We start from the raw sequence: 27,921 nt of genomic DNA on the forward strand, positions 1-27,921 counted from the left end.
CCCGGCACAAGGCACCACGTGCGGAGCGTGCGGCAGGAAGGATCACTACGCGAAAGTGTGCAGATCAGCGAACACGCCGTTGCAGCCCCTGCAAGGCTCTCAGGAAAAGGGGTCACCGAAAAAAAAGAAGCAAGCCAGCGCAAGGAGGGTTGCAGTAGTCAACTCCTCGACAGAAGAGGAAGGGGATGATCTCTCAGCCCTACGGCAAACGGCAGGCACGGAGAGCGAAGGAAAGGGCCGGAAGGTATACCTGGTATCTACACTGAACCAGGGTCCAGTACCACCGCCAAGAACCGCCAGGCGACGCAAATGCACGGTCACCATCCAAGGCCAGTACGTACAGATAACCATCGACACGGGAGCCTCGGTAAACGTCATGCCAACCAGTGTTTCCCAAACCCTAACACCACCACCTGAGCTCAAATCCACAGACACCCGTCTGTTTGCCTACGGCAGCCGGAGACCCCTGCCAGTTATCGGGAGGTTCCGCACCACTCTTGAACATGGCAAACATAAGGTGTGGTCAAAGATATATGTCGTGAAGGCGGGAATCGAAAGCCTACTGAGCGGAGATGCGGCTGAAGACTTGGGCGTGGTCAAATTCATCTGCCACATTGACAATGCAGCCGAAGTCGAGAACTTTCTCAAGCAACACCCCAAGCTACAGAAGGGGATAGGCTGCCTCAAGGGAAAGACTATCAAATTACACATTGATCAATCAGTACAACCACGTGCGGTGAGACACCGGAGGACACCGTTCCACATGAGGGAACAGGTAGAGAAAGAGCTAAGGACACTGGAAGCTGCCGGTATCATTGAAGAGGTCACGGGACCAACGCCGTGGGTCTCCCCGATGGTGGTCACCAGGAAGCCCAAACAGCCCGGAAAAGTCCGGATCTGTATTGACATGCGCCTGCCCAATGCGGCCATAAAAAGGGAACCACACATAACACCAACAATCGATGAAATCATCACCGACCTCACCGGGTCATGTGTGTTCTCGAAGGTGGACCTAAAGGCGGGGTACCACCAACTCAAGCTCCACAGAGAGTCGCGCTACATTACCACTTTTTCAACCCACCTAGGTCGGAGGAGGTACAAGCGCCTGAGTTTCGGCATCTCATCGGCCGCGGAAGTTTTTCAACAGACCATACAGGAGGTCATCAGAGGCATACCAGGGGTATTGAACGTGAGTGATGACATCCTAATACATGCACCAGACACCAAGGAACACATCACGAGACTCAAGACCCTCCTGGGCAGGTTGGAAGAAGCCGAACTCACAATCCATCGAGAAAAGTGCGAGTTCCTAAAATCGGAAATCACTTTCTTTGGGTACAAATTTGACCGCACCGGCATCTCACCTGATCCACAAAAAGTGGCGGACATCCAAGCTGCTAGTCCCCCGACGACCCCCACCAAAGTACGCAGTTTTCTGGGAATGGCCACATACTGTGGCAGATTCATTCGAAACCTAGCAACCCTATCTGAACCGCTACGCGAACTAACAAAGGTCAGCACTAAGTCGGACTGGGAGCAGAAATGCCAGGAAGCCTTTGAGAGCATTAAAGACTCCCTGTCGACTGAAACCAAGATGGCCTACTACGACACGGACCTCCCGACAGAACTATTCGTGGATGCCAGCCCAGTAGGACTTGGAGCAATCCTGATGCAGGTCACAAAGGAGGGCGAGAAAAGACCGATCGCATATGCATCCAGGGCACTAACAGCAACGGAACAAAGGTACTCCCACATAGAGAAGGAGGCCATTGCCGTACTATGGGGGTGTCGACACTTCCACATGTACCTGTATGGGCACAGGTTCACGGCAATCACAGACCACAAGCCCCTAATACCAATCTTCATCGGGTCATCGGCGCACCCACCGGCCAGAATCACCAAGTGGCTGCTACACCTCCAGCATATGATTTCGAACTCGTCTATCAGCCGGGCAGTGGCAACCCGGCGGACTTCCTTTCGAGACACCCACGACCAGCAACTCAGCAGGAAGTTCTGATCGCCGAAGAAACGGAGGAACAAATTTGCCAAGTGGTTCGGGCCATGAGGCCCAAAGAGGTAAACATTGAGGACATTGCAATAGAAACCCAGAATGACCCCTGTTGCGACCTGGTAAAAGATGCCATCATGTCAGGAAACTGGAAGGAATTCATGACGCACACCCGCAACAGAACCGAGGGGGCTAGGGAATTCCTATCTGGCATGTTCACGGTTCGACAGGACCTCTCAATCACCGAAGGAGGGCTGCTGCTAAGGGGAGATTGCATAATCATACCCCCAAAGTTGCAAGACAGGATAGTAGCCTTAGCACATGAAGGACACCAAGGTCTCGCAAGAACAAAGGCCCGGGTCAGACACAGGGTGTGGTTCCCTCATATCGACGATCGTGTCGAAGGCCTAGTAAACACATGCTTGCCCTGCCAAATAACGGGTGGGCCCCCAGATCCAGAACCGATTCTGTCGGCCGAGCGCGGCCGGGCACGATGGGAGCGATCAGTATTGATTTTTGCAAAATCAGAGAGGGCCTACATCTACTGGTGGCAATCGATGATCACTCACGCTATCCAGAAGTCGAGATACTGGAGTCCACCGCCGCGGAAGTGGTCATCCCGGTGATAGAAAAGATGTTTGCCACTCATGGTCTGCCCACAACTATCAAGAGTGACAATGGACCCCCGTTCACAGGGGAAGAATTCAGGCAATATTTACAGGAACTGGGCATAAAATACCACCACATCATGCCAAGGTGGCCACAGGCCAATGGGGACGTCGAGCGTTTTATGAGGACCATCAAGAAGGTGCTAAGAGTATCAAGAGCAAACGCCAGCCCGTGGAAGATCGACCTATACCGGTTCCTGCGGAACTATCGGGTCACCCCACACAGCACCACGGGCATACCACCTGCTGACCTCATGTTCGGAACGATCATCAGATCGTCGATTCCCCATCACCCAAGCAGGACCCCCGATGACGTCGATAATGCCCGCATGGAAATGAGGAGAAAACGTGCCAATGCTCACATGAGTGCCAAAAGAAGAGCAAGGCCGTCCGACCATCAAGTGGGTGACCAAGTCATCATGTTACGAAACCCCACAAAGTCCAAGCTAGACACCAGGTACGAGGAACTGCCAGAATCAGGGACAAGGTAGCAGGTGCCAATGTGAGATGTACACAGGCATTTCATTGTTTAGAAGCAGTATCTCCGAGTCATCTCCTGTGTGACAACATGCACAAAGAAAATGAGCAACGGCTGTGCCCGTCTGCCTGAACCAAACATGGCACCCAAACATGGCATTTCACGCATAACTTTCAACCAAAATCATCATGAGCAGCACTTCTCGGTCATTCAAGGCATGTCTTGTCAAAGCCCCGAATTATGGTCTGTATTCTGTTCTGACCCTATCCTCTTAAGTGCAATAATGAATAATAACTGATAAGGGCGAGTATGTTGTCTTGACTTCCCATAGGGAAGTCCACTCCAGCGGTTAAGTTTGCTAAGATTGCGGCTGCTTGAAGTAACTATCTTCGAGACAATTAAGGGAACCATGATTGTGCAGCTCTACATAAAGCCCCATTAAGGGTCAGTGTAAAAGGCTCTGGAATAAATGGGTCCCAGCTTGGAATGATATAGGTGTGATTTTGAAGGAAACATGTAAATAAATGAACACCATTTAGACAATTCTTCAGATGCCTGCCTATATCACATCCTGTGATAAATGCTGCCTTAGATGTTTGAAACTTCGAGCAGTGCATGGTTCTTACTTGCATTCAGCGTTGTGGTGTCTGTCCTGCTGTGTTATGAAGACGGACTGTAAAAGGCATGCCTGCTATTGGACTGCTGGAGGAGGAGGGGCTTGACCTTTACCAGTGTTTACAGTGCCTTTGCTATCCACAGTCTCTACAGTTGCGTTTTTTAAGAGGTAGAGAACTTGTAGCGTTCTTGAGAAATTGGAGGGCTTTTGTGGTTGAAAGGAAATAGCTAAAGAGACGTCTGACTGGATGGGTGATCACATGGTGGCCTAGGTTTCACACTGTATCTGCTGTGAAATAAGATTTTTTTGTGGGATTCAAGAATGTTTATGATTCCCTATATTGGCGGAGAATCGTTTGTCTCTGTAGCTCTAAGAGACATGCAGCATTGTTGGTTGCGATTGTTGTCATTTTTGTCTTAAGAAGTGAATTTTATCACAGAAAAAGATGTCTGCTTTTTCAAAATCTGTTTGTAGGGATTGTGTGCTGAATCTGCTGCTTTAAATGGGGTCATCAATTCCGAGTAGATTTGTAAGACGTATTTGGTGGAAGGTCCCAAAGTAAGCATGGAAATGTCCCTTTTTAGTTTTGACTATCTGGTGGTGCAGAGCGTGCTGTCTTTAAGCCCAGACTTTTGGCATTTGGAAATGAAGGTAGGAGAGAGAGGAGATCTGAGGAAGGACAAGTGACCTGTGGGTTGTTTGGGTATTTACCAGCCTGTTGGCTGCTCATATCCATGCTTTTCTACATGGCCATCGCCAACTACTACTTGCCCCTTCTCACCCTAAACGCAAGTCCCCTAGTTCTGTGCTGTTTTGTGCAGCCTTCAGAAAGGTAATGAATTAATTCAGCTTTAAACCAGTTCCTAGTGTAATACAATTGTCTTAATCAAGTTTGACTTCTGCCACTTGATTTATAATTAGTAGTGCCCTTGCATATGTTCCCAGCACTGAATTTCTAAATTGGAGCTCCTGTGTAGGCATTAGACAGGCGCTACCATCATATTCCCAGGTGCTAGCACTATTTGTCACGTGTTTCCATCTTATGGCCAGGTAGTAGCATTAAGCAGTGCTGGAAAATATGGATCCCTTGCCTACACAAAAGCCAAAACTGTTGGCTTTGCCAATGCCCATTTTGTTCTGGCACGGGCAGAATTGTACCAAAATGGCGACAAGTAGGGATTGCAGGGGTGTCTCACGCTCCCCTTAGTCGGTGTAATGGGGGTCGGGGGTACAGGGGTGTCCCCCGCTTACAATTACTGTAAGCGGCAGATAGGAAATAAATACAAAAAGGACCCAGTGGCGTCAGCACCGCCCCATGTAAGTGGGAGGAACTGACCCTGAACGGGTACAAGGCAGTCGGCCGGGCCCACAGAGGTGCACCGCAGTAAAGGTAAGTGGGGAGGGGAAGCGGGTTGGAGGATTGCGGGCCGGGGCATGCGGGCAAAATGGATCTAGCTGATCACTGCGCCATGCCGTAATTGGAGTTGACATTTTTGTCGTCGGAATTATGGGCGGCACAGTGATCACACAGATTCGCACAGGCTAACCTCTAACCTCAGTTGCATGAAAAATCCCTGTGGGTTCAGCATTTTGTTGTGTGTAAGGGATGCATCTTCCTTCCTGAAACTGGTTTGGATTTGTGGCTCGTAAGGGCAATGGGGCAGGTTATCGAAAGAAATGTACTTTTCTTTCTTGATGGTTGAGGATTTCAGCAGAGATTGCCAGTGCATTTTCTCCAATGGCCAACAGTGCTTTTGTGAATGTATCTCTGATGATTTTATTCCAGTTCCTGCTTAAAGTTATCGCCCACGTGTGGATAGTATCTTGGTGCTTATCTCTCCTTTTTTGAAGAAGTTGTGATCTGTCCGCGGACAGCTACTAGTCATGGATATTACGTTTTCAGATTAGGGAGAACAGGATACTGAGACTGTGCCCACCTGAATGGGTTGGTTTCCCAAGTGATGAGGTCAAGCCCAGACTGCCAATGTTCTCAATAATTAATTAATTCTAGGTATTGGGGAAGTTATTTGCAGAAATATTCAGGTCACCCATAAATACATGTTTTAAAATGCTTATAATATTTTGGATAGGATGGTCAGACGAGAAGGTGATGTGCCTTTGTTTCTAGGGACATGTACTAATTCACAAAGGAATTGTTTGGAATTTTGATAGATTTTGTTGACTCGTTTATCAAAGACGTGTACAGCGGTCCTTTGATCTCCTTGCACAAGATGTATTCACTGACTATTGATCTTTGCATCTGTATTTTGTCACTAACAAATAACTTGCTTGCATGCGAAGTGACACCATATGCCTGGATACATTTCTGGGAGTCAGTATCGGCACAAACTCATTGTGTCCTCAGGCGTACCCAGCACTAGGTTCTGCATAACAATCAAACATCACTTTCCTGGTGACAATGGCTATAACTCTGTTGGTTCCTAGGGTGCACCCCTTCCCTACATGAAGAGATCTGATAGGCCTGTGATGGTCAGGTAGCTGTCCTTATGGTGGGTGTCCATGCTACTCATCCTGCTTGCTGGTTCTGTGACTTGCTTGAGAGTCATTCCCTGTTTTAAATCCCTGAGGTTGGGAATGATGTTTATGGGGTTATCCGGATCTTACAGCTAACAACTCTTATCATTTGCATTAAAAAACTGAAACAAATGCGAGACCTGTTTTAATGCTCCTGTGGTCGGTCCTCATCTAGAGGGTCTGCCCTCATGTTGTAAGACCTGTCCCTAGTGGCAATTGCCCCTGTGTTTCCAATTGTTTTCAGCTGTATTTGTTACAAAAAACACAACTGTGAGACATGTACTGATGTGAGATGTGAGGACATGTTTCCTTTCCTGTCTCAGTAGGGAACAACAGTGGTCCTTAACCCACGACATCCTTACATCTTCAAGTCAATGTCCCCATTTCATGATGTCCCTCCTCTTTACCACGTTTTTTAATGGCCTTCTAACTTCAGTATTAATCGTTCGTTTCTATCCCTGTTTTTGTTGTCAATTACCATTATATCATAGCCGATGGGCATTTATTTATGTATGCATTGGACCTGCCAATACCTTAATTCTCCCAATAAAGGAAGCGTCCATAGTGAACTGAAGTTGAGGATCTCCGAGGCCTGTAGGGGGCTGGTAAGGAGAGACAAGTTGTTTTTGCTCTCTGAGTTCCCATGTTGATACCTTGAGAGTTCCAGGGGAGAAGCATTGTGTTGTCAGCCTGGGGGTGGCAACGTAGGTATAACTTGGCACTTGAGTACCAGCAGCACATGTTTGGGATTCTCGGTAGAGTCTTAATCACAGGTGTCTGGGAAACCTTGATTACACCAGACTACCCCCCTTGCCATTAGTAGTGTTAAGTTGCTAGCCACTACACTATTGGTTAAAGGGTTGTCAGCTTTGGGCCCAGAATTTGGGATGGGCCCAGCATGTCAGAAGAGGAGCTATTTCTTTCTTAGCAGTGTTTGTTATTTTCTTCCATGTCAAAATTGTAGTCAAATGCAACAAGATTAGCATTTTATGTTTGGTTCATGATCTTCAGACTAGTATTATTATTATAGGTTATTTGTAACATGCTTAATACCCAGAGGTTTCTAAGCGCCGACCCGGGGATCGAACCTGTGTTGCTCTGCATTGTCTTGTTTCCAAGATGAGCCGTGTTGCCCCTGAGCTATCCTCCCGAGACTAAGGTGACTAGTGTGGAATGTGTGTTTGACATCTTTTGATGTTATGTCTAGCTTGCATCCACTGATGATACCAGTTGACAGGTCCAGAACAAGTTCATTACCTCCTAGTATTGTTCTTTCCGGTTGATGTTTTTTCCACAGATTCCTCATCTATGGAGCTGTCAATAAGATGCTGGGGCCAGTATACATAGAGCTGTTGTGTCCTATGACCTCAGTTCCATAATTTCCCCTAGAACTCAGCTGCTCAGGTATCGCAGCACAGATAGGGTTGTACAAGCTATCCACCAGAACATCCATCAGAAAGAACATTACCAGGAGGTAAGGGATTGGTTCTTCTAATGGATTCCTTCCTCTCACAGATTCCTCCACAGTACGCAAAACCGATGGCTGGAGGAGAGAGAGAGAGAGAGAGAGAGAGAGAAAGAGAGAGGACACCGACTAAGCCAAAAAACTCTGGAGGAGATCTCTATCGAAACAAGTGTCCTGCCCTGAAAGGGGTTCCAAGCAGTAATGATTGGGTAACATGTTCAGTGGGGCCCATGTGGGTGCTTGGCAACTGTCCAAGACAGGGACCCCCCTCTGCAGTGCAGAGGTGGCAGCCAGGCCTCTTGTTAAATAACTCCTGAGACCATCAGACACAACCTCTTCAGGCAGATGATAGCATTCTGAGATGGAAAGGATGATCCATGTTGATAGGGTCTGTTTAGTCACAGCCCTGCCAGCACGAACACCAGTATAACCCACAAAAAGCTGGTAATTTTTTCTGATATTCCTCATCTGCGAGATGTAATAGATGTGGCTTGTACTGGAACCAGCTGATGGAATCACTCTTCAGCCTTGGAAGGGCGAGGTGCAGGAAAAAACGCAGGAAGATTGATATTTTGAGAGCAATGGAAATCCGAGAGCACCTTTGGGAGGAGGCACGGCCTCACTTTCAAAGTCACCTTCTCCTTGGAAAAAAATACAAGTAGGGAAGTTTAACAGACAATGCATGGAGCTCACTCACCCATCTCATGAAATCGATGGCTACCAGGAAGAAACCCTTACAGCTAAGCAATCTTAACAAACTTGAATGCAGGGGCTTAAACAGAGCACACATCGAGAAAGTGAACACGATATTGAGTCACACTGTGATGAATTGGATTCTGCCCTGCATTAGTACAAGAATGAATAGAGGCTAAAATGCCCACTCAGCCATCACACTACTACAAACTAAGAGCCAACACAAGCATAAAGGTAAAACAGACACAGTTAAGAGATTTGCCTGCTTCGCCTTTTGTGGTAACATGGGCGGAGGGAAAGCTATGCTCTTAAGAGGGGTGTGAATGTGATTCAGAAGTGAACCAAACGGCAAAGCATAAGAGTCCAAAATAAAGGCAATATCCAATAAAGGTTCTATAAAAATAGATATACTTTAATAAAACCCTCCATCTGCAAAATAACTAAATAGAAAAATACTACACAAAACCCTCCCCTGGGGAAAGAACAGAGAATAAGCAAAGATAGCACAATGCAGTACTCTGAGAAATTAATCAGGAGTGTAAGGCATGTAAACTACAAAAAGCATGTGTCTTTGGGTGAAAAAGGGTGCAAAAGTGACCGAACAGTCTCTACGGCACAAATTGAATGGAGGCAGTTATTGATCAACAGTACCTCATTTGAGGTTTTTGGCCGGTCATTGGCTTCAAACCCAGCTTTGTGCAGTGACGCAAGCGGATCAAGCTCAGTGTGGGCACACTGGATCGTGTGGACTCAAGCAGAAAGTCGGCTTTGAGCAGGTTCAAATGCGGTAGCTCTGTGTGGCTCGGATGTGGCTTTCAGTGATCCAGGTTTGGGCCCTAACCAGAATTTCATTGAGGTTAAGATGAGTCCAATCGTGTTGTAAACGACGGGAAGGGTCGATGAGTGACGCTCCAGCGGTTTGAGTTGATGTGCGGCAGTTGTCGAAATGGTAATCCTGTTTTTCCGATGTGTGGTTCAGCGAACTGGCAGTTTGAGGGGCGAGTCAGTTTGAGTTGTGGTGTAACCCCTAGTCTGAGTCAGCAAGTGACTATCCAACAAGGGCACAATGAGCCTACTAGGTGATGGGTTCAGCGAGGGAACAATGCAGCTTCGAGCAGGCTCTATGCACAAGCAATTGTTCGAAGGGTCAGAGAAGTTCCATAAAGTAGCACCATGCAGATCCCTCGGCATTAAAGGGGACAGGAAGGAAAGAGCGAGAGAGGAAGAGAGAAACAAAATGCTGTAAGTCTTCTTCCATGGTCCACAGCTCTCCGGACTATTCTAACCCTCCCCCTTCCGTTCTCGATAGAATCAAAGGCCTTTAGAAATGCAGTACCTGGTTGTGAGGCTATTCCCTTTGAATGGGCATGCTCCTTTGATGGCTGGGCCCAGGGCAGCTGCCTGCTGGGTTGATGTCTCTGTCAGAGGGCATTACCTATCCTTGCAGTTGTCAAATGGGCAACTGTGGCCTCTGATCCTGCTCTGAGCGAAGTCCCATTCAACCGTCAGTGCATCCCCCAGTGCTCCTTACTGAGGAAATTTCCTGGAACAAAACAACTCGCACTTCCTGTTGACACTGGAGGAAAAGAAGATGCTTTTAGGAGTCCACCAAATGGGAAGAACTCCTGCAAAATCTCCTGTCATAGCTCCCACTCATGGAAGGCTGAAGTGTGCCTGTAAAGGCATCTGCTACGACATTCTCTGTCCCACCTCGATGAGCCTCTTTCAGAGACACACCATTCTCGAGAGCGCGCAGAACCATAGTTGCATTGCTTGTATGCACAGAGGCAAGGACCAGATACCACCTCATTTGTTGAGGTAATGCATGACCACTGTGCTGTCCATCAGGACCAGCACACATTTGCAGTGCATTGAGGGGAGGAAGGAATCTGGGCCAGCCTGATTGCCCCCAATTCCAGCAAATTGATTTGTCTCGATACTCTGTGGGAGACCATAAATAAATCAGCTCACCCTCCGATCCAGCAGGTTAGTGCACCAGGCTTTCAAGGACGCATGTGTGATTACCAGCGGTTGGGCCTGGGGTTGCCAAAGCAGCAACCCCTTTAGCATTTGTATCAAAGGGGCCACCATACGAGGTCCAAGGACATGTTATCTAAGACCCACAAAAGGTATGACATGTTCCCCTGAAACTGAGGCCACTGTTAGCGGGGTAGCTCCTGGAGCGACTTCATACATAACCAGGCCTTTGGTATTACCGAAATGTAGGAAGCCATAAAACCAGAGGAGGGCAAGAAGGCAGAGGCCAGGTCCAGCTCATGGGATTGGAGGGCATGAACCCTGTGGAAAATGTTTGCTACTCGATCCTCGGGAGGCAAAGGTAAGTGTCCAAGAAAGCACCAATAAAACAGAGAAACTGGGATGGCAAAACATTGGACTTCTTAAAGTTAAGGGAGCTGCCGAAACTGTGCAACAAGCTGTACATTCGGTACAGATGTGGCAATGCCTGATTGGGGGAGATGGCTCGGATGAGTCAGTAATCCAGGTAGGGAAATACATGGATGCCTTCCTGTAATATTCAGAAGTCTGCAAAGCCAAGGGTAACTCTGAGGCTTCTTCTTGAGGTAAGTTCCTTTTTTGTTGGTTTGCAGGTACAGAGGTCATTGAGTTATTGGAGAGCAGAAGTATCGGGTATGCTCACCCAGCATTGGTGGTAAGCAACTTTCCCCAACTGTAAAACCTGGAACCTTGACACAGAATACTGACACAAGGACTCCACGCAGCTGTCACTCACCCAGGGTTCCCTTCAGCAGATACAACACTTCCCTCTTATGGCAGGCGCAACTAGTGGTGATAGGTGCTGAAGAAAGGCTGAATGGTAGGACAATTAATTGGTGAGTGCAAGACCACACTATGAATCTCAGATCTTTCCTGTACTTGAGATAGATCGGCACATGGAAGTAGGAATCCTGAAGATCCAAGGACAACAACCGGTCCTGCTAATTGAGGGCCTAGAGGATCTGGGCCAGGGTGACCATCGTGAACTTGTGCTAGGATGGGGGCAGGCCTCAGTCTTTATTTGGAACCAGAAAGTAAAGGGAATACCACCCCCAGGCTTGTTTCAAGCGTGTTCCAGTTTTTGCCACCTTTTCCGCCAAAGCTAACAAACCTCCTCTGACTGGAGAGGGTTTAGAGGCAAGGCAGGGCAGGCAGGAGAATGGTCTGGAAGGTGTTAAACAAAGGAAAGACAGTATCCCTTATAAATGACCTATAAGGCCCAGGCATTGGACATGGTAAGATGTAGTTTCTCACCATAGAGAGAAATTCCCCCCACTCCGCTGAGGTATGGTGCTGGAATTCTCCTTCACAGAGGTTTTATTTTTAGCTGGGGTAGATGAGGGCAGTGTCACTATGGTGATGCCTCCTCCTGCAGCTCCAATGATCCTTCCCAAAAGAGGTTGGGAGGGTGGCGTGGTTGCTGCTCACCTGGGGGCACCTGTCCTCTACCATGATAGGCATAGAAGAGATGGGTGAAAGGATCCAACCCCCCTCGCCAAACATTCACAGAATGAAGGGCTGTTGAAATGCCACACCCAAAGATGTAGCCATGGACTTAGAAGCCTGGAACTTCTGAAGGGAGCCGACAGATTTGGCTCTGAACAGGTTATGTCCATCGAGTCATGTCCAGGAGCTTTACCTGGATGTCCGGAGTTCCGCATCTAAGAACGTAATGTAATGTAAAGTGGTCTTATATAGCGCCCTCCTGCCAATAATGTTTGCCTCTCTATGCATGGCTCTGTACAGAAACCACCTCATGTCCTTGGATTACGAGTCAGGTAAGTTGAACCTAGTGTAGGTTTCCATTTAGATGATATTGACTACAATGCCAAGCCGAGCACTTAAAGTTATGAGGTAAAGAAAGGAATAAGTGGTTACTGTCCAGAACCTACAACTATGGGGACACCAACAACAACAGGGTAACAAAAGATACCTTTTATTTACATTATTTACATTATATAGGAAAAGACCAAGTACAGCCACGGTGGTTCGGACCCACTTGCATTGAGTACAGATTAGAACTTCATCCACATAACGTGTGAACACAGCGTACGAATCAGGTACATTTGACAATACATTGCTATGTCAAAAATGATCACATGTATGTTATCTATGAAAAACTAAGAAGTTAAGAATCCTGGAGCACCCCTGTGTAATTGCGAGCTCGCCATAAAAGAATGATCTGTAAATGTTGTAGAGAACATGTTTAATTGTCCACTGTGAAGAAGACAAAAAAAGCAAGAAATGCTTCTATGCTTAGCCCTCAGGAGAAGTCACCACCGACTCTCAATTTTTCTGTATCACAGCACATGCTGTGCCAGATTCGTTGGATGAACAGATTGAGTCTACTTAAATGAAGTTAACAGGTCCTGAAGAAGATGATGCATGAGAAAACAGATCATTGAAACCGGCCAACCACAGACCAGGATGTCCGAGAAATAAGGGGGACACAGATATTAAAGGACTGATAAGAACCGCCAACAACTACAGTTCATTCGGGATGCTGAAGTGTGGTTCATAGTTTCACTAGAGGCTCTTCATCTGCAAAAGAACCTGGCTTTTTTTAGTGGTGACAAAAGAAAGTCATATAGACAATAGTGAGATGCTGTATCTAATCACAACTCTCACTTACCACATAGTTTTATTAAAACCACCATTGCGGTGAGCAGACACACTCCACAGAGGGCAAATAAATAGTCGTATGAACATATAGACCCATCTGGACTGTGTGACTTCACAATTCTTTTTAGTAAATTGCGCTATGCATAGTCATAGCTGATGATAATACATTTTAAAAGTTGACTTATTGTAGCAGGAGGGTAAGTCTCTCCCACCTATCCCTTTTGGATAGGCGGAGCGACAGCATTACCTAGGGCTAGATCACACCACAATGGGAAAGGGTTTTCTTCCGATGAGGGCAAGCATTGAGGCTACACAATAACAGTGTGAAAAAGTTTTCTCCGGCACAAAGTAACCCTTACATACATACACATAATATATATATATTTTTTACAGAATCCAGTGGATCCTACTAAGGGACCAAAAGAAATCTCATCTATTGACCCATTTGTCACAAGTTGGCAACATAATGAGCCGTAAAGTAGGGTGTGAGTTTGAGATCTTTGATGCTTTAGGAAGAGCTTACTTCCTCCAGACTCATTAGGATACTGTATAAACATCTAACTTCATGACAAGTAACCTGAGTTATTTGGTTATTGTCATTTACAGATAAGAAGATTTGCACAACTTAAGGATCCCTTGAGGATTTCCATACACATTCCTTTAGCTTATACGGACCTTTTTAGCAAGGTGAGTTTAACGCTGCACTGCAAAAGATTTTTAAAAAGACATGTGACTTTACACAGATAGAAACATCATTACACATTTGGTAAGGTATGCTTTTCTTACAGGGCTTCAGTAGGCACTGTTGGATACAGTTTATAAGCATTAGAAGACCCACACTCACAATGAGACAGGTAAAATCGTACACACGACTTACATGCATTCAGATTGATCATTTTTGGGATTCTGTACAGTAATTTGTTTTTTTATCACCAGAATATTGCACTGAATAAGTGATCAAGTGAAAAGAGAAGTTCATTGTTTGTATTGGACAACTTCTGAACATTATAGGTATTAACATAATAATCTGAGCACAGTGTTATGGATGTTTGGATTTGTTGTTATGATACTTAGTTACAGGAATGCTTTCTGAATTGTTTGTAGAGATATCATAAGAATCATTCCCCTGATGAAGAGAGATCCTCTCGAAACGTTTTGGGAAACTTCCCTTTCTATGTTTTGTGATTATACTTTTTTTTGGTTAATAAAACACTTCATATGAATGAATAGTAAGAGAAGTATTCATTTTGCTTTGAATCTAAATCTTTTGCATAAACTATTTACCACAATAATCTAAAATCTTAGAACTTTCAAGTTGAATAGCAATATTAAGAACTTTTTGGCGATTAGCCTTAGATAGTGTGCAGCGGACGGGAGTTCCCTGTTTTGGGAACACACTTGTCTGTAAGAAAGGAGAGCTGGGTGTGTTAGTCGGATAGTAGGATGGAAGATGCAGAAATCCTTTGTTTTAATGGATTCAAATTGAAAGTACACATTAACTGTGTGCCGATATGAAAATCGCTGTTGTTTGTTGTTGTACCGACCAGGCAGGTTAGCAATATGGGAAGTCACGGCATTGTGGAGTGCAAAAATTGACAGCATAGGTGTTGATTGAAGATGGATAGGGTCTAAATCTGTTAAGTATACTAAACCTGGAGGTCATCTGAAGGAGTGTGGAGGTGCAAGGATGCAAGAGTTTAGTAGTGAGGAGTTAGTTGAAGGATGAGGGGGTGGAGAGGGAGGGTGAGGGTGCTGTCACTTCCTGGCTCTTGGTGATAGATTTCACAGAGATTAAAGGTGCAAAACAGTGTGTCATGCGGCAGAGGTTCCATGAATCAAATTGATTTCCCACAGATGGTAGTGCAAAGAGTTTTGAAAACAGCTTGGCGTAAAGTATTCCAAGTTTATGATGCACAGATTTTAGTTGATTGCTATTATTTTTAATTTCTTTTAAAGTGGTTGGTTGAAAAGCCAATTCTTGAGCTATTTCCTGAAAGTCAGGTGTTTTACCCTTTGAGGACAATTAACACACAACAGAATCATAAAATTGGTAACTAGACCCTGTATATAATCCCAACTGTTTTCGCACACAGAAGATACAGGACACAACTTACTAAGGTCATCCAGAGAACCACTAACCAACAGCCTGTATGACCCTCCAACCAAAAACAAACTGACCCCTGGATGGTGGATGCTCCCTAGATGGAGGTGGTGAGCTGCCTGTCTAGGGTAAAGGGGCAGAGAAGAGACTGACCCTCCTTAGGCTATGGCTGAGAAGTCCAAAGATAACAGTGTCTATGTTAAATAAGGGTTAAACAATCCAGAGGACAAAGTGAAGTGCCTGGATTGTAGGCTAACGTAGGAGAGAAACAATTCTAATGCTTATACTCATTAGCAGGAAAATGAAGATTAAAATCTATATTTTGTCATGGTGTCAAGTTGTTAGCTGGGCATCCCACAATGTATCTGGTTGACCGCTTTCAGTGGGGTATGTTATTGTTCCCGCTTTCTTGAAGACCCAATGAATCATTAGTACAACTTAAATTTAAGAATACCAGCCAGCTGGTCTATGATTCAAAGGCTTGGGCCATCAAGTCTCATTTATGTCCTTCGGTAACTGCAAAAGCTGTCTCCATGTGAGGAGACAAAAAACAACAATGCAAGTGTGGTTTGTATCACTTTCATTGCCACACTGACTCTGTGTCTTGTCACATAATGCTGTGTATACCGGGTGGTTTTAACTCGCCAACCTCGTCTCTTCTCTTCGCTACGTCACTTTATACCTGTCAGACTTTACTTATAGTTCATCTATGTCTAGTGGTGTCAGCAGACTTCCTTCTACAGCATCTGTTCAAGGGTAAATTCGGTACGGTTGTCTGAGCGCATATCGCCTCTCATATCTTAGGTGTTTTATTGGTATGATACCAGGTTTCAGGCATAGTGTCTTTTTGTTGCTTTTCCAATAGGACAGAGGTGAGGGGTTGGGGTCTAATGACGTATATATATGCCTCTCTACAATACGGAATGCAAGTGTGGTGTTTTCAAATCGCTTCATTCTAAGTAGTCTGCCGCTGCATTTTGAACTTCCTCATTAGATAATCTGGGAGTCTGAGATAGAGGCTGTTTGCATAGTGTAATTTGAACTCTGCCCTGCGAATCAAAGGTGAGGGTGCTGACTGTTGTTTCAAGATTCTTTAGTATGTTTGACAGGCTTGGGAAAGGGCCCTTCTTGTCAGGCCGAGGGGTAGTGGTGGACTTAGAACCTGCTGCATTACAGAACATCAGTTCTATTTTGCTAGGGTTGAGTTTTAGTCTGTTTGCTCTCATCCGTGCGTCCACCTATGCAAAGCAGTTTTTAATGCCTGGGGCATTTGGTGATTGATGGTTCACAAATGTGTCAATTATTTATATGTCATCTGCATAGTTGTGGCAGGAGATACCAGATGTATTGATAATGTCTAGTAGGGCTGTTATGTAGATATTGAAAAGTAGAGTTGAGAGTGTGGGGCTCAAGATAATGTTTCTGTTCTATCCGTGAGGAAGGAGGTGATCCAATGTAGAGTTGTTTCTTTAATGCAAATATATTCCAGTCTTTTTAGGAGTATCTCATGACTGGTGGTGTCAAGAGTGGCTGAGCTGCGTAGCAGTATGTGCACATTCTCAGTTTTCATCTGCATTATTTTTAAGTGTAACCCAGATGGAACACAGAGCCAATTCTGTACTCTGTGGATGGTCCGAAGAAGGATGCAGACTCTGATTGGCCATTTCACTGTTGTTTTATGAACAAAAAGAATAATGCCTATCTTTCCCTATAGTGCTCATCAGTTGTCGGTGAATGTCTTGAAAATAAACAGTCCACCACCCCAAACTAACCCTTCTCGGGTCCTACCACTAGCTTAACAACTAAAGACAAGGAGAATGTCTCCCTTCTTCTGGGTTTTGGTTTCCTACTTGTATGGAAGGAATGTTATCCACATTAAGACAGACACAAGTGTCCACAGTCCAAGGGTGTTTATTGAACTTCAAAAAGGGTTTGAAAAATGCCTATCTAATCCTAAATTTATAGATGGGAGCAAGCTACGGCCATCAAATAATAGCGCAGTCCTAGTGTTGTTTTGTCAAAATAAAAGGGCCTATACTAATAAAACGATTGCCCATCCTTACCTCTAAATACAAATAGTGTAGGAAACAGTGTTACAAAAAAGAAAGAAGTGTTCACAAAATGATATGTCGGGATGTTCAGTCTGTTGGCCTCCCTTCCCCACGTTTTCAGCACGTCACAAGGCGGTACACCCGAGCTTAGCACAGTCTCTGGCTTAGGATACAGTTAAATCATTAGCATCAGGCCCTTCCGTGCCCAAGTATCTTTGCCTTTCAAAGTCTTTTTCTTCAGAGAGCCTGATGCGACAAACAATAAGTTATTTTTCTCTTAGGATTTTACAAGTACTCAATTTCTCACGTGATTTACTATTCACCTAGGATCCCCCTCAGCCGGGCTCAGATCATTTTAACACAATGTTCGCAAGAAATTCATACATCCAATTTTTCGGGTGATTCACGGTTCACCCCGGACCCCTCTCAGCCGCGCTCAGATGCCTTTACAATACAATATTCAATCAGTCTCCCTCCGCTGGGCTCGTACCAATTTCAATTTCCAATTTAACTTTTAAAACAAACTTGCTTTAACCAAAAGCTATCAGCTGATCACCCTCCGCCAGGCTTGGACAAACCTCATCTATTTTGTCATCAACTTTCTTTACGTTATTAAAATTGAAGACTTTTGAATGTGCACAGGGTTTTGCTTGACCCGTTGCAGGACCACTTCGATTTTGCAATTCCTTTTCCAGTCTTTCTCTTTTGCCACCTTTCAGTTGGATACCTTACAGAGACTTTTGAATGAGCACACACGTAGTGCCGGATCACTATGGGCCTCATCACGAGTTGGGCGGTAATGCTGGCGGTATTACCGCCGGCAGTATTAGCCCTACCGCCAAACCCCCGGCGCTATTAGCACCGGATCACGGGTTTGGCGGTAATGGAATTCCCCATTCCTCACTGAGCCCATTCGGGAATGCCCCATTCCCCATTGGGCTCAATGGGGAATTTTCGCGCTCTTACCACCGGTGTATTTCCCACTGGCGGTAATTGCACAAATTTTCGGCGGATTTCCCCCCAGCCCAGAGCTGGGGAGAAATCCACCGAAGCCCTTATTTGGCAGACCCTTAAATCCGGCGGTAATAGCGTGACCGCCGGATTTAAGGGTTACCGCCAAACTCGTGATGAGGCCCTATGTCTAAGGTATCCTGCTTTGGCTTCAAAGCTCAATCACTCATCTGTTGTTCAATTTTGCTCGCGTCGATTAACCATATACGCTTCATACACTATTCACTTCAGCTTTCACTATACAATGTTGCTGCTTGACCCTTGGCTTCAACACAGACCGCATTGGTATCAGTCTCCCCAACTCACCGGCTGTGCTGACTTCACTGGCGCTGCTTTGTTGTAGGAGCTGAGGACAGTACCACAGCGGCAAGCCCTCCTTGACTACCGACGCAGGAGAGCCCCGGGTACCTCCGACACACAATGCAGCATTCTTCAGCCTTGATTCCTAGTTTTACGTTTCCTATTCTCAAAGGTTCATGAAAGTAACAATCTCTCGTTGAAAAGGTCAAGGGCAATTCCTTCCTTGCGATCCCCTCTGGTTTTGGCATCTTTCACCTTGTATTAAACTGGCTTCATGAAACTGCTTCTTCCTCGTGTGCTTTGTCTTGCTCAGAGTGTGCTCACATGCTGCACCATTTATCTGTGTGGGGAAGTGTAATGGAAGTCAGGTGTGTGTAATGGTCAGTAATTGCCTGACCATTCACTTATACGGCTCGGGTGTTAGTCCATTTTCTCTCATAGTGAGCTGTCCATGAGCAAGTGTTCGTGCAGGGAAAGGGGGTGGGTTGAGTTTCTAAGTATCCTACCTGGTAGGATGGGGTAAAGGAGTTACAGGTAAAGGGATAACGTGCCTCACCATCCGGCGTCCCATTCACACTCCCCGACCACCCCTCACCCAGGTGATCCTCCCTCACTGGTCCACCCCCAGGCACTGGATCCAAAAGAGTTGGCCGTATCCTGGCCACTTGGATGACAGATCACCGGTGACTAGCGGGTGAAACACCTTCGGGTTTCTCACACACCACTTGTATTTATTATTTGATCTTTAAATAGTCTCTGGTGGCTCTGTTTATAAGTTCATATTGTTCCTTCAATACTTTATTGGACTTTTCTCTCAGCTTTTGGTATCCTCTACAAAGGCTTGTTCCTTGCTCTTCCCAGGGAAAAACTCTCTTGATAGTTATGTATTTCTTTCTTTGTACACACTTCACAGAGTCATTCTCCTGTATGTTTGGTTGTTCTAATAGTGGTAGGGTGAGGATAGGTTAATTTGGACAGTGAATTTATCTTGTTTTGGTCTCTGACTGAAGAATGACAAGCACCTTAGTTCAGTGGCGTCACTAGGGGGGGCAGGCCCCCCCTGTGAAACCCTGTGCCCCCCCCTTGTACTACCAAAGACAAGCAGTGACCATGTTCTCCACCTACTTTTGTCTTTGCCCCCCTACTTTTGTCTTTGGCCTCCTCTGTGCCCCTCCTAAATGTGATTCCTGCCGACGCCACTGCCTTAGTTAGGTTGGTTAGGTTGGGAACACCCTTAGTATAGGGAAAGAATACAATACAACTCTAGAAAGATAGAAGTTCTCACCTTTCAGTTAATAAACAACAGTAGTGAGATGAAGAGTCAGAGTCTGTGTTCTTCTTCTGACCCGCCACACAATGTTATAATGTCTTTCTTATGACTGGCACGAGTATGAGCATTCCAATAATTATCATCAGTCCCCCTCTCAGGTTTCCCATTTTCCTTATTACCTGATGTTATTAGGAGTAACGTCAGTGGGTTTCCTAATCATGCAGGGTCAGCTTTCTTTCTCTCCAGCTTGGTCTCTCATGTCCCTTTTAAGTCTTTTCCTCCGCCTCTTCTGGGTAGGTGGCCATTCAGTATTTCATAAACCGACTACTTCAGTGTTTGCTGATAGACATCGGTTTTGGCGTCATTGCTGGGACCCTCGGTCCACCACGAGCCTTCTATGGTCAAGATACCACCTTCTGTCTCTTTCTCTCTCTTTGAATTAGGATGCCAGGCGTCTGGCTCCATTTCTCTCAGTTTCCTCACAACAGGTTGTAGCTTGTTCTCTTTCTGCTTCTCGCACTTTCATAGCTTCAGGACTCTGTGTTCAGTCGCTCTCTCACCAGCGTTTGAGCCTTTTTGTAATTTGCAGGGTCTTCCCTCGCGTCTCCAGGCTCCTCCCCTTCCAGGAGTTTTTTCTTCATGTAGCTTTTCACAGGAAAGGTTAGACGAGGTCATTTTAGAGGGTCCTCTAGGGAGTTCCTCATAGGAACAGGAGTCCTTGTCCCCGAAGGGGGAGTCTCTCCCGATGAGGTCACACTTGTCTCTACCTCTATGGAGGGTATAGTGGTGCAGGCTCACCTTCATAGCCTCACCGGCTCACCCTTGGAGATAAGGGACAAATTCCCACGATAAATGCCTTAGCTGAGGGTGCCGGAGGGTGCTTCCTTGCCAAGTTTCGGTCCGCAGCCATGACAGAGGCAGATTCTCCTAGGCCTCCAACACCAGGACCTCTAATGCCAGGTTAAAAGGCAGGATGGTCTCTCTTTTTGGGCCCTCATCCAGGAGGTGTGTAAGCTCAAATGGAACCTTCGGTCTGGTAGGAACCGACAAGCCCAGTCTGTCAACCGCCTTGGCCATCATTGTCTGGAATGAAGCATGAGACTTCCCTGGAATCTGTGCAATGAGGATATTCAGCTCCAGAGATGTATTGAGGCTGCTCGCTTCTTGTAAATTGGAGACCAGGTCCATTGATTTCTCCCCGTTGCCATACAAGTCTTCTGGAAAATCACTTATTTCCCTGTAGCACAGGGGTACCAAGACAAAAGGGAGAGAGTCACCTTCCTTGATGAAGACCGTGATGGGTAGAGCCGGCATTGGTCGCTAGAAGCACAAGGGCATGGTAACCCACAGCCAAAAAAAGTGAGGAGTCCCTGGTACGATGGCTTCTCTTCTTTGAAGAAGTTGTAGAATGGTGCCTATAAGAGCTGCTTGGAGAGTGCGACATCTGGTGATGCTTTTTCTTATCCTTCTGGGTCAGGGATCAGTCTTCTTCGGTCCTCTGCTCCACACCCGGGGATTTTGGAACAGTGCCTTCTCTTCTTTGAAGAAGATGAATTATGGTGCCTAGAAGAGTTGCTCATGGAGCAGGACCTCGTGTGATGCTTCTTCTTCGTCTTATCCTTCCGGATTGGGAATTGGTCTTCTTTGGTCCTCTGCTCCACACCCGGGGATATGGATGGAGTCCTCGTCTCTTCCCTTTTACATTCCTTGTGGTCAAGGCTAAAGAGCTTCATGGCATACTGCTTTAGCATGGATTGGCACGACCCACATTTCTGGGGGTCATGTTTGTTCACCAAACAATATAAACCTATCCTGTCGGGGTCGGAAACAGACGTCTGTTGTCCACAATCCACGTATGGCTTGAACACCAAGGCCTTTACAGGATTGCCAAAATAAAAAGGAACTTAGACCATGGGGTGCAGTAGCTCTCTATACTGGGCACGAACATCCCATCTGGGGTGGGGAGTGTAACGTCATCAGGCAGAGCCACGCTGGGAACAGAATATCAAAGATGTGGAATCCGTGGGAGTAAAGAATCCCTCAAATGGCATAGGCTCATCTGAAGATCAGGTCCCATGTCGGATTGTCTGATTTATAGAAGAAATGTGTGTTAGTTTGGGCTGCTACAGGACAATAATAGTATCAACAATTAATGTCTTAGACATTTGAATGTCAGCTGGTCTAACTCTAGTCTGATTCATTACAAGGGACCATGGCACGGAAAATAGGTCTGGGTTAGTGTCGAGGTTTGCACGGTATTGCAACTGTAATTACAGAGTTTATATTGAGCAGTTTGGGTCATGCAGTGTATGTATGCATATGCATAGACCCATTGGCAAGGGCCCAGAAATAAAGTCCTGGCCAAGAGCCATGAATACATTTAGGCCATGCACATTTCCTAAAATGCATGCAACTGTTATAAAGTGCCTAATATATAGAGACTGGTGTCCACATGAAAAGTTGAATACATAAATGGCCATGTATCAAATATGCACAGGGTAATGGTGAAGTGCTACTATAAAAAGACATATGGCCAAGCAACCAATTAAAGAAAAACATGTGCAAGTGCCCCATATCCACAGACCCATAACCAGGTGCCTAAAATACATAGACCCATAGTGAAGAGAACCACATTTTCAAAGACCCACATCGAAGTGCCCAATAAACAGAGACCCATGGTGGTCAAGAGACTAGTAAACAACCGCCCTTGCTCCAGTGCCCAATATCCACAGATCAATATGCACGCGTCCAATCTAAAGAGGCTCATGGCTGCAAGCCCCACTTATTCTGAGACACATGGCCAAGTTCCAAATAAACAAAGACCGATGCTCAAGTGCCTATACACACATACCCATACCCAGGTGGTGACTATGTATAGAACCAAGGCCAAGAGACCCATATATTCTGTGATCCACGGTCAATTGTCCAACATGCAGTTAATAATGTCCATGTGCCAAATGTACACTGGGCCACGTTTAAGCGCTACTATATAGAGACACAGAGCCAAGTGTCGACGGAGCTGCTGATGGGAATGAGGTTAGTTGTTCTCTTACTTGCGAGGAAATTCCACAAGGAGCATGACAGCCATCACTGTGAGGAAGTCAAACACAAGCAACTTGTACATCTCTTGGCCCAGACGGGTCTCCCAACACTATAGAAAAAAAGCAAAGGAAAAAACCTTTAAAGTCTGCATGTACTCTAGCCAAGGCTTAAAAGTCCAAAACATGCACCACAGAAAATACACACCCAAAAGCCAATGTCAACTTATTTATCAAATGCATCAATCCCTGGAGGAGGGGCTGCCTGTTGCCTCCCGACAATCGAGATGGCGGTACCTGCGGAAGGGCTTTGGTTGGCTGGAGAAACGTGGCCGGTATACTGTAGCTATCACGCCCGTGTCGAAGGTGTACATGGCCGCTAATGGCCCACCAGTCTGAGCCCATGCAGGCACAGGCAAAGTGAGGGCCTTGGCGAGGGCTCTGGGCTGCTACCGGCCATGTATGCCCCCTGAAAAGGGGTGATTTCTATTTGCACCCCAGGGTACCCTCTGGGTTATGGATATATTGTTTTCTCCCACGATAACAAAAAAGAAGATGGCGCTACCATAGTAAATAGAAAAGGGATTTAGTGCCTTTCCTTTTTCCATGGAGGGCACCAAGTACGGGACGGAGCACCGGGAGCGGAGCACAATGCTCCGGACCAGCAGATAAGTGGGGAAGGAGAGGGTGGTGGGCGAAGAATGCGGGATGTCTGAGGGGTTTGAGAGGAGGGTTGGGGGTATGGGGTATGGGGATGCACTCTGTTGCCTCCCCACAAAAAATATTGCGGCACCCAGGGAAGGGCCTTTGTAGAAAAGTGGGTGGCACACTGTGTTCTCGCCCACATTTCCAGCCACCTGGATCGCTGTGCACCCTTCCCCGGGTGCGAATGTATGTTCTTACCTGCGTTTCCAGCCACCTGATTGGACCTGCAAAGTGTGGGTTGTTAGTGGGATGAGGAAACCAGATGTGAATCCTGTGATGTTGATGCTTCCAGACCAGAAGTACTCAAGTCCTGAGGATTGGTGTAATTCTAGGTGTGGAAGAGCAAAGATACTTGAGTGTGCTACATCCAGTGGAAATACAGTTGAAATCAGCTCTGTAAGCACCTATATATAGCCGCTGGTGAGTGAAGGTGTGGTAGAGATAGCAAAGTGAGCAATCCTAATCCTATTACTGAATTAATGTGGTATGTTTGTATGCCACACACTACTGTATACAAGGGTTGCTTGTGGCATTTTTGTGTGAGTGCTATTTTTATTCCATCCAAATGAGTCTGCTGTCCCATAATCCTTGACTGGCGTTGTGTGTGCTGGCGATTGGCACTTTTAAGGTTGTATCCGTCCGATTACATTTTATAGGTTGCAGGGGACCATCCAGAATGATGCTGATGCCCCCACCCACAATCCTTGCTGACACATTGTGTGTAGGCCCTTGGTATATTTGTGAGAGTATCGCCCCAGCCATTTAAAGGTCACAGCGGTTGTGTCGAGAGTTAGTCTGATCTCCCCTAATCCTTGGCTGACACTCTTGTAAGAATATCGCTCTGGTTGTGATTAAAACCGACCAGAATGAAGCTGATCTCCCTTATTCCTTTTATCGTTGTGCGCAGGCCCATGATATGTTTCTTTTACTAGGCAGGGGAAGTTCCATCTAGTCAATGCTACTAAGAGTCGTATTCGTGTGGTAGGTCAGGGATGTTTAGTTTCGTTTCTGTATGCTGCCATGCTGGAGGTCCTGCTGGTGGGGTGCTTCTCATAAGGCATAATCGATCACCAATCATTGCCTCACTCCTTTAATATAGGGCATATCCCTACATCATTCAAAGTTCTAGGCAGGTTCCGTCTGGCATAAGCCCAACAATAAAGTGTTCTAAGCATGTCTTAAGGACACACACACACACCAGCCAGTGTCCACAAATTCATAGCAGGACATTCAGGCAGACCAGCAAGTGACCCAGGCATGGCCCTAGGATGACGCCAATGACTCGGGAAATGGATTAGCAGAATGTGTGTGGTCATGCTTTGAAGTGAGTAAGAATGTAGATATTTTATGATTAAAAAAACGAGCAACTTTATATGGGTATAAAAAGCAATAGTGGTAATGGATGTGATCTTGTTGTATCATAGGGCTGTAAAGAGAAGAGAGAATGATACCATTTTATGAAAATAAGAAAACCTGTATATATTCATCTTGAATCGCTGAGTTTAAGGAAAGTATCTAAGGGATGAAAGATCTTGAGTATGAAAAGGTTGCTTACTATTAAGATACTACTAAGCAGGATACTTGAAGCTAGTAACTGGTAAACAAAGTTTCTTTTTTATGGCAGGTAGAGCGTATTACTGGGTGCAAGATAACTCTGAACAGTAGACAGTTAGGTACTTGTTAAATACTAGCAATGGTGGAAAATATCCATGCTGTGAGATCTCTGCAGTAGTGCTAAGGAGGTATGTACTATTCGAAAATGGTTTAGCTCTTAGAAGGTGTTTATTAACTTTTGGGACTGCAGACATTTCCCCTGATGAATCCCCAGTTAGAAAAGAGAGAGGTGAAACATGATCTTGTTGTGGTGGAGACTATAGGATTCGTCATGCTGAGGGATTGACACTACCGGACTCTTGAAATTAAGACATGAGCATGTAGAGTAGTGTAGTGAGTGTGCATGTATTTATGAAGTGATGCAAGCACTGTTCTTTTCATTTATTGAGTTGGTGAAGGTTTTTCATAGTAGCTAGATGAGATTATTGACACTGATATTGTTGTATGTGGTTTTATCAACAGTATATACAAATACACACAGGGTCTCATTACGAGTTCGGCAGTGCAGTAAAAAACAGTGGTAATTTAATTACCACTGCATTACCACCACATTACCGTACTGCTGTACTAGAACTTTGGCAGTGAGGCAGAGGAAAAAAAATCCAGCAAAAGGCTGGAGTAAATCTGCCACCTTACTGCCAGAAAACTGCCAAATCCATAATACAGCCGTTGGAATTACCTCAGGGGTAAATCTGCCAAATCCCCATAGAGACCTATGGACTCCATAAATGGGGAGTAACACTGCCATACCACCACTTGTAACCCACCAGTAATTCCGTCGGACCAAGTGGCATAATGGTAATTCCGTTTAGCAGTATTCCAGCAGATTAATCGCTGGACTACCGCCAAACTTGTAATGAGTCCCAGAGTGTTTTATTTTAATACCTTTGTTATAAGTATAGGTGAATTGTCCTCAAGTAACTCGTGACCCAGCATTGATGTTTAATTATAACCCAGTCTTGATCCACAGATGCTACACACATTTAAAATCTGGGATGTTTTTCTGTGTCGACCCTTATGTCCTGGTTTCCTCTTTTTTGTGTTTGAGTACATAATCATACCAGCCAATGTTGTAAAGCATATCGCTGGGCATATACCCACACCAGAATCATCCTGTGTCCTACATATGTGCCACAAACTATTTGTCTGCACCAGCCATTGCCCTAAACATGCACCACAATTAAATTACTGAAGATGTCTTACTGGGAACTGGTCATGATTATAGCCACATGGCATGCAGCGGGCATCGTGACTGGATCCATCACATGTAATTTGCTGCCAGAGCGAGAATAGCAGGATAACCAGACTGGCAAAACGCAGGAAGACACACCTAATGGGAGATAAGAGTCGAGTTTGAATATGGGAACACACAAAAAGGGACAAACAAGAACACTATTTTAAAGAAGGTTTAGGGACCATCGATTGTACATAAATAATTGTTTTCCCACACATACACAGGGGACTACGCTAGGCATTGCATGCCACACAGGGTACATTTTAGGCAAGGTAACTTAAGATCCCTTATATGAACTGTCCACAGGGACATTAGGTTTGGAATACTCATCCACGAAAAGATACATTTTACACTTAAAATAAGTTATATTTGGCCTATTTTAATAAGAGGCATCCTAGCACATACAATACATTGGATTTCTTCTCCTCAAAGAGTCTGCAGGAACCTAGTAGTATAAGAGCCCCTTTGAAGGAAAAGAGATTACAAACCAACACTGTCATGTGGCAAGTTTTAGAACTAAAAAACATAAAAGCTTCAAGCTAGATGAAAAGAACATTTATATGTATAGGCAACAAGAAGGATTTCTTGGGCACTAAGTGGGCCACTATGTAGGAGACGTCAAGAACAGTGACCCTGCCGGGTTCTGGAGGCTTATTTCAGAAAGAGAATTCGGGGGTGACCCCTCTTACCAGGCCTGTATTACATCAGACATGTGGTGTGTGCACTTTGAAAACCTGTATACAACCCTGCATGACAATGGGATTGAAGTCTGTGGTACTCTCCCAAGTCTCAAAGGAGTAAGAAGTAGTGCCCCTGCATTGCGTTTAGCCTCAAGGACATAGAGGAAGTCCTTAAATAACAAAAGGCAGGCAAAGCAGCAGGCCCCGACAAAATCCCGGCAGATTTGTTCGGGGATGAACCGACTATATCGGCCCATGCCTTGTTGAGTTTTCAATGCAATGTTGTTTACAAATAAAATCCCAGAGTCTTGGAGGTCTGCTGAGATTGCTACGATTTACCAAAATGGCAGTAGGGAAAACCCATCTTACTACCGCCCTATTTCTTTTTTCGGACGTCTCAGGGAAACTGTTCACCAAAGCTCTTCTAGGATGTCTCCAGGATTGGGTCAATAGAGAAGGATTATATAGCCACCAACAAGCAGGCTTCAGGTCTGGTCTGAGTACTTTGGACCAGGGGTTTCAGCTCAATTTCATTATCCAAAAGCATGCAATCCTAACCAAGACTAAATTACTTAGGTATTTGCCGACCTAAGAACAGTGTCTGATAGTGTACCACAGAGCTCACTTTGGGATATAATATTGTCCAAGAATATCCCGGAATAACTACTATCGCCAATTCAGCTTTTGTATTCCAACAATTCTGCTGTTGCGAGATGGAATCTAGCAGGAAATGTTACAGTACCTTTTTCTGTAAGGAGAGGCACCCGCCAAGGAATGCGTTTTGGCAACCGTACTGTTTTGTAGCTACATACATTC

At 45.5% G+C, this 27,921-nt stretch overlaps 1 protein-coding gene across 1 annotated transcript in view; it reads right to left on the bottom strand.

Moving 5' to 3' along the window:
• The window catches only part of LOC138526164 (transmembrane channel-like protein 7), a 368,500-nt gene that overhangs the window by 134,559 nt on the left and 206,020 nt on the right, over nucleotides 1–27,921 (bottom strand). Inside the window, exons 10-11 of the mRNA XM_069636577.1 lie at nucleotides 26,395–26,521; nucleotides 22,888–22,985 (exon numbers count right to left, since the gene is read on the bottom strand). Of these exons, the coding sequence (XP_069492678.1) occupies nucleotides 22,888–22,985; nucleotides 26,395–26,521 (225 nt within the window). The remainder of the gene's footprint in view (nucleotides 1–22,887; nucleotides 22,986–26,394; nucleotides 26,522–27,921) is intronic.

This window comes from Ambystoma mexicanum, chromosome 1q, assembly GCF_040938575.1.
Source record: "Ambystoma mexicanum isolate Mex_15411 chromosome 1q, UKY_AmexF1_1, whole genome shotgun sequence".
In the NCBI taxonomy this organism is placed as follows: Eukaryota; Metazoa; Chordata; class Amphibia; order Caudata; family Ambystomatidae; genus Ambystoma; species Ambystoma mexicanum.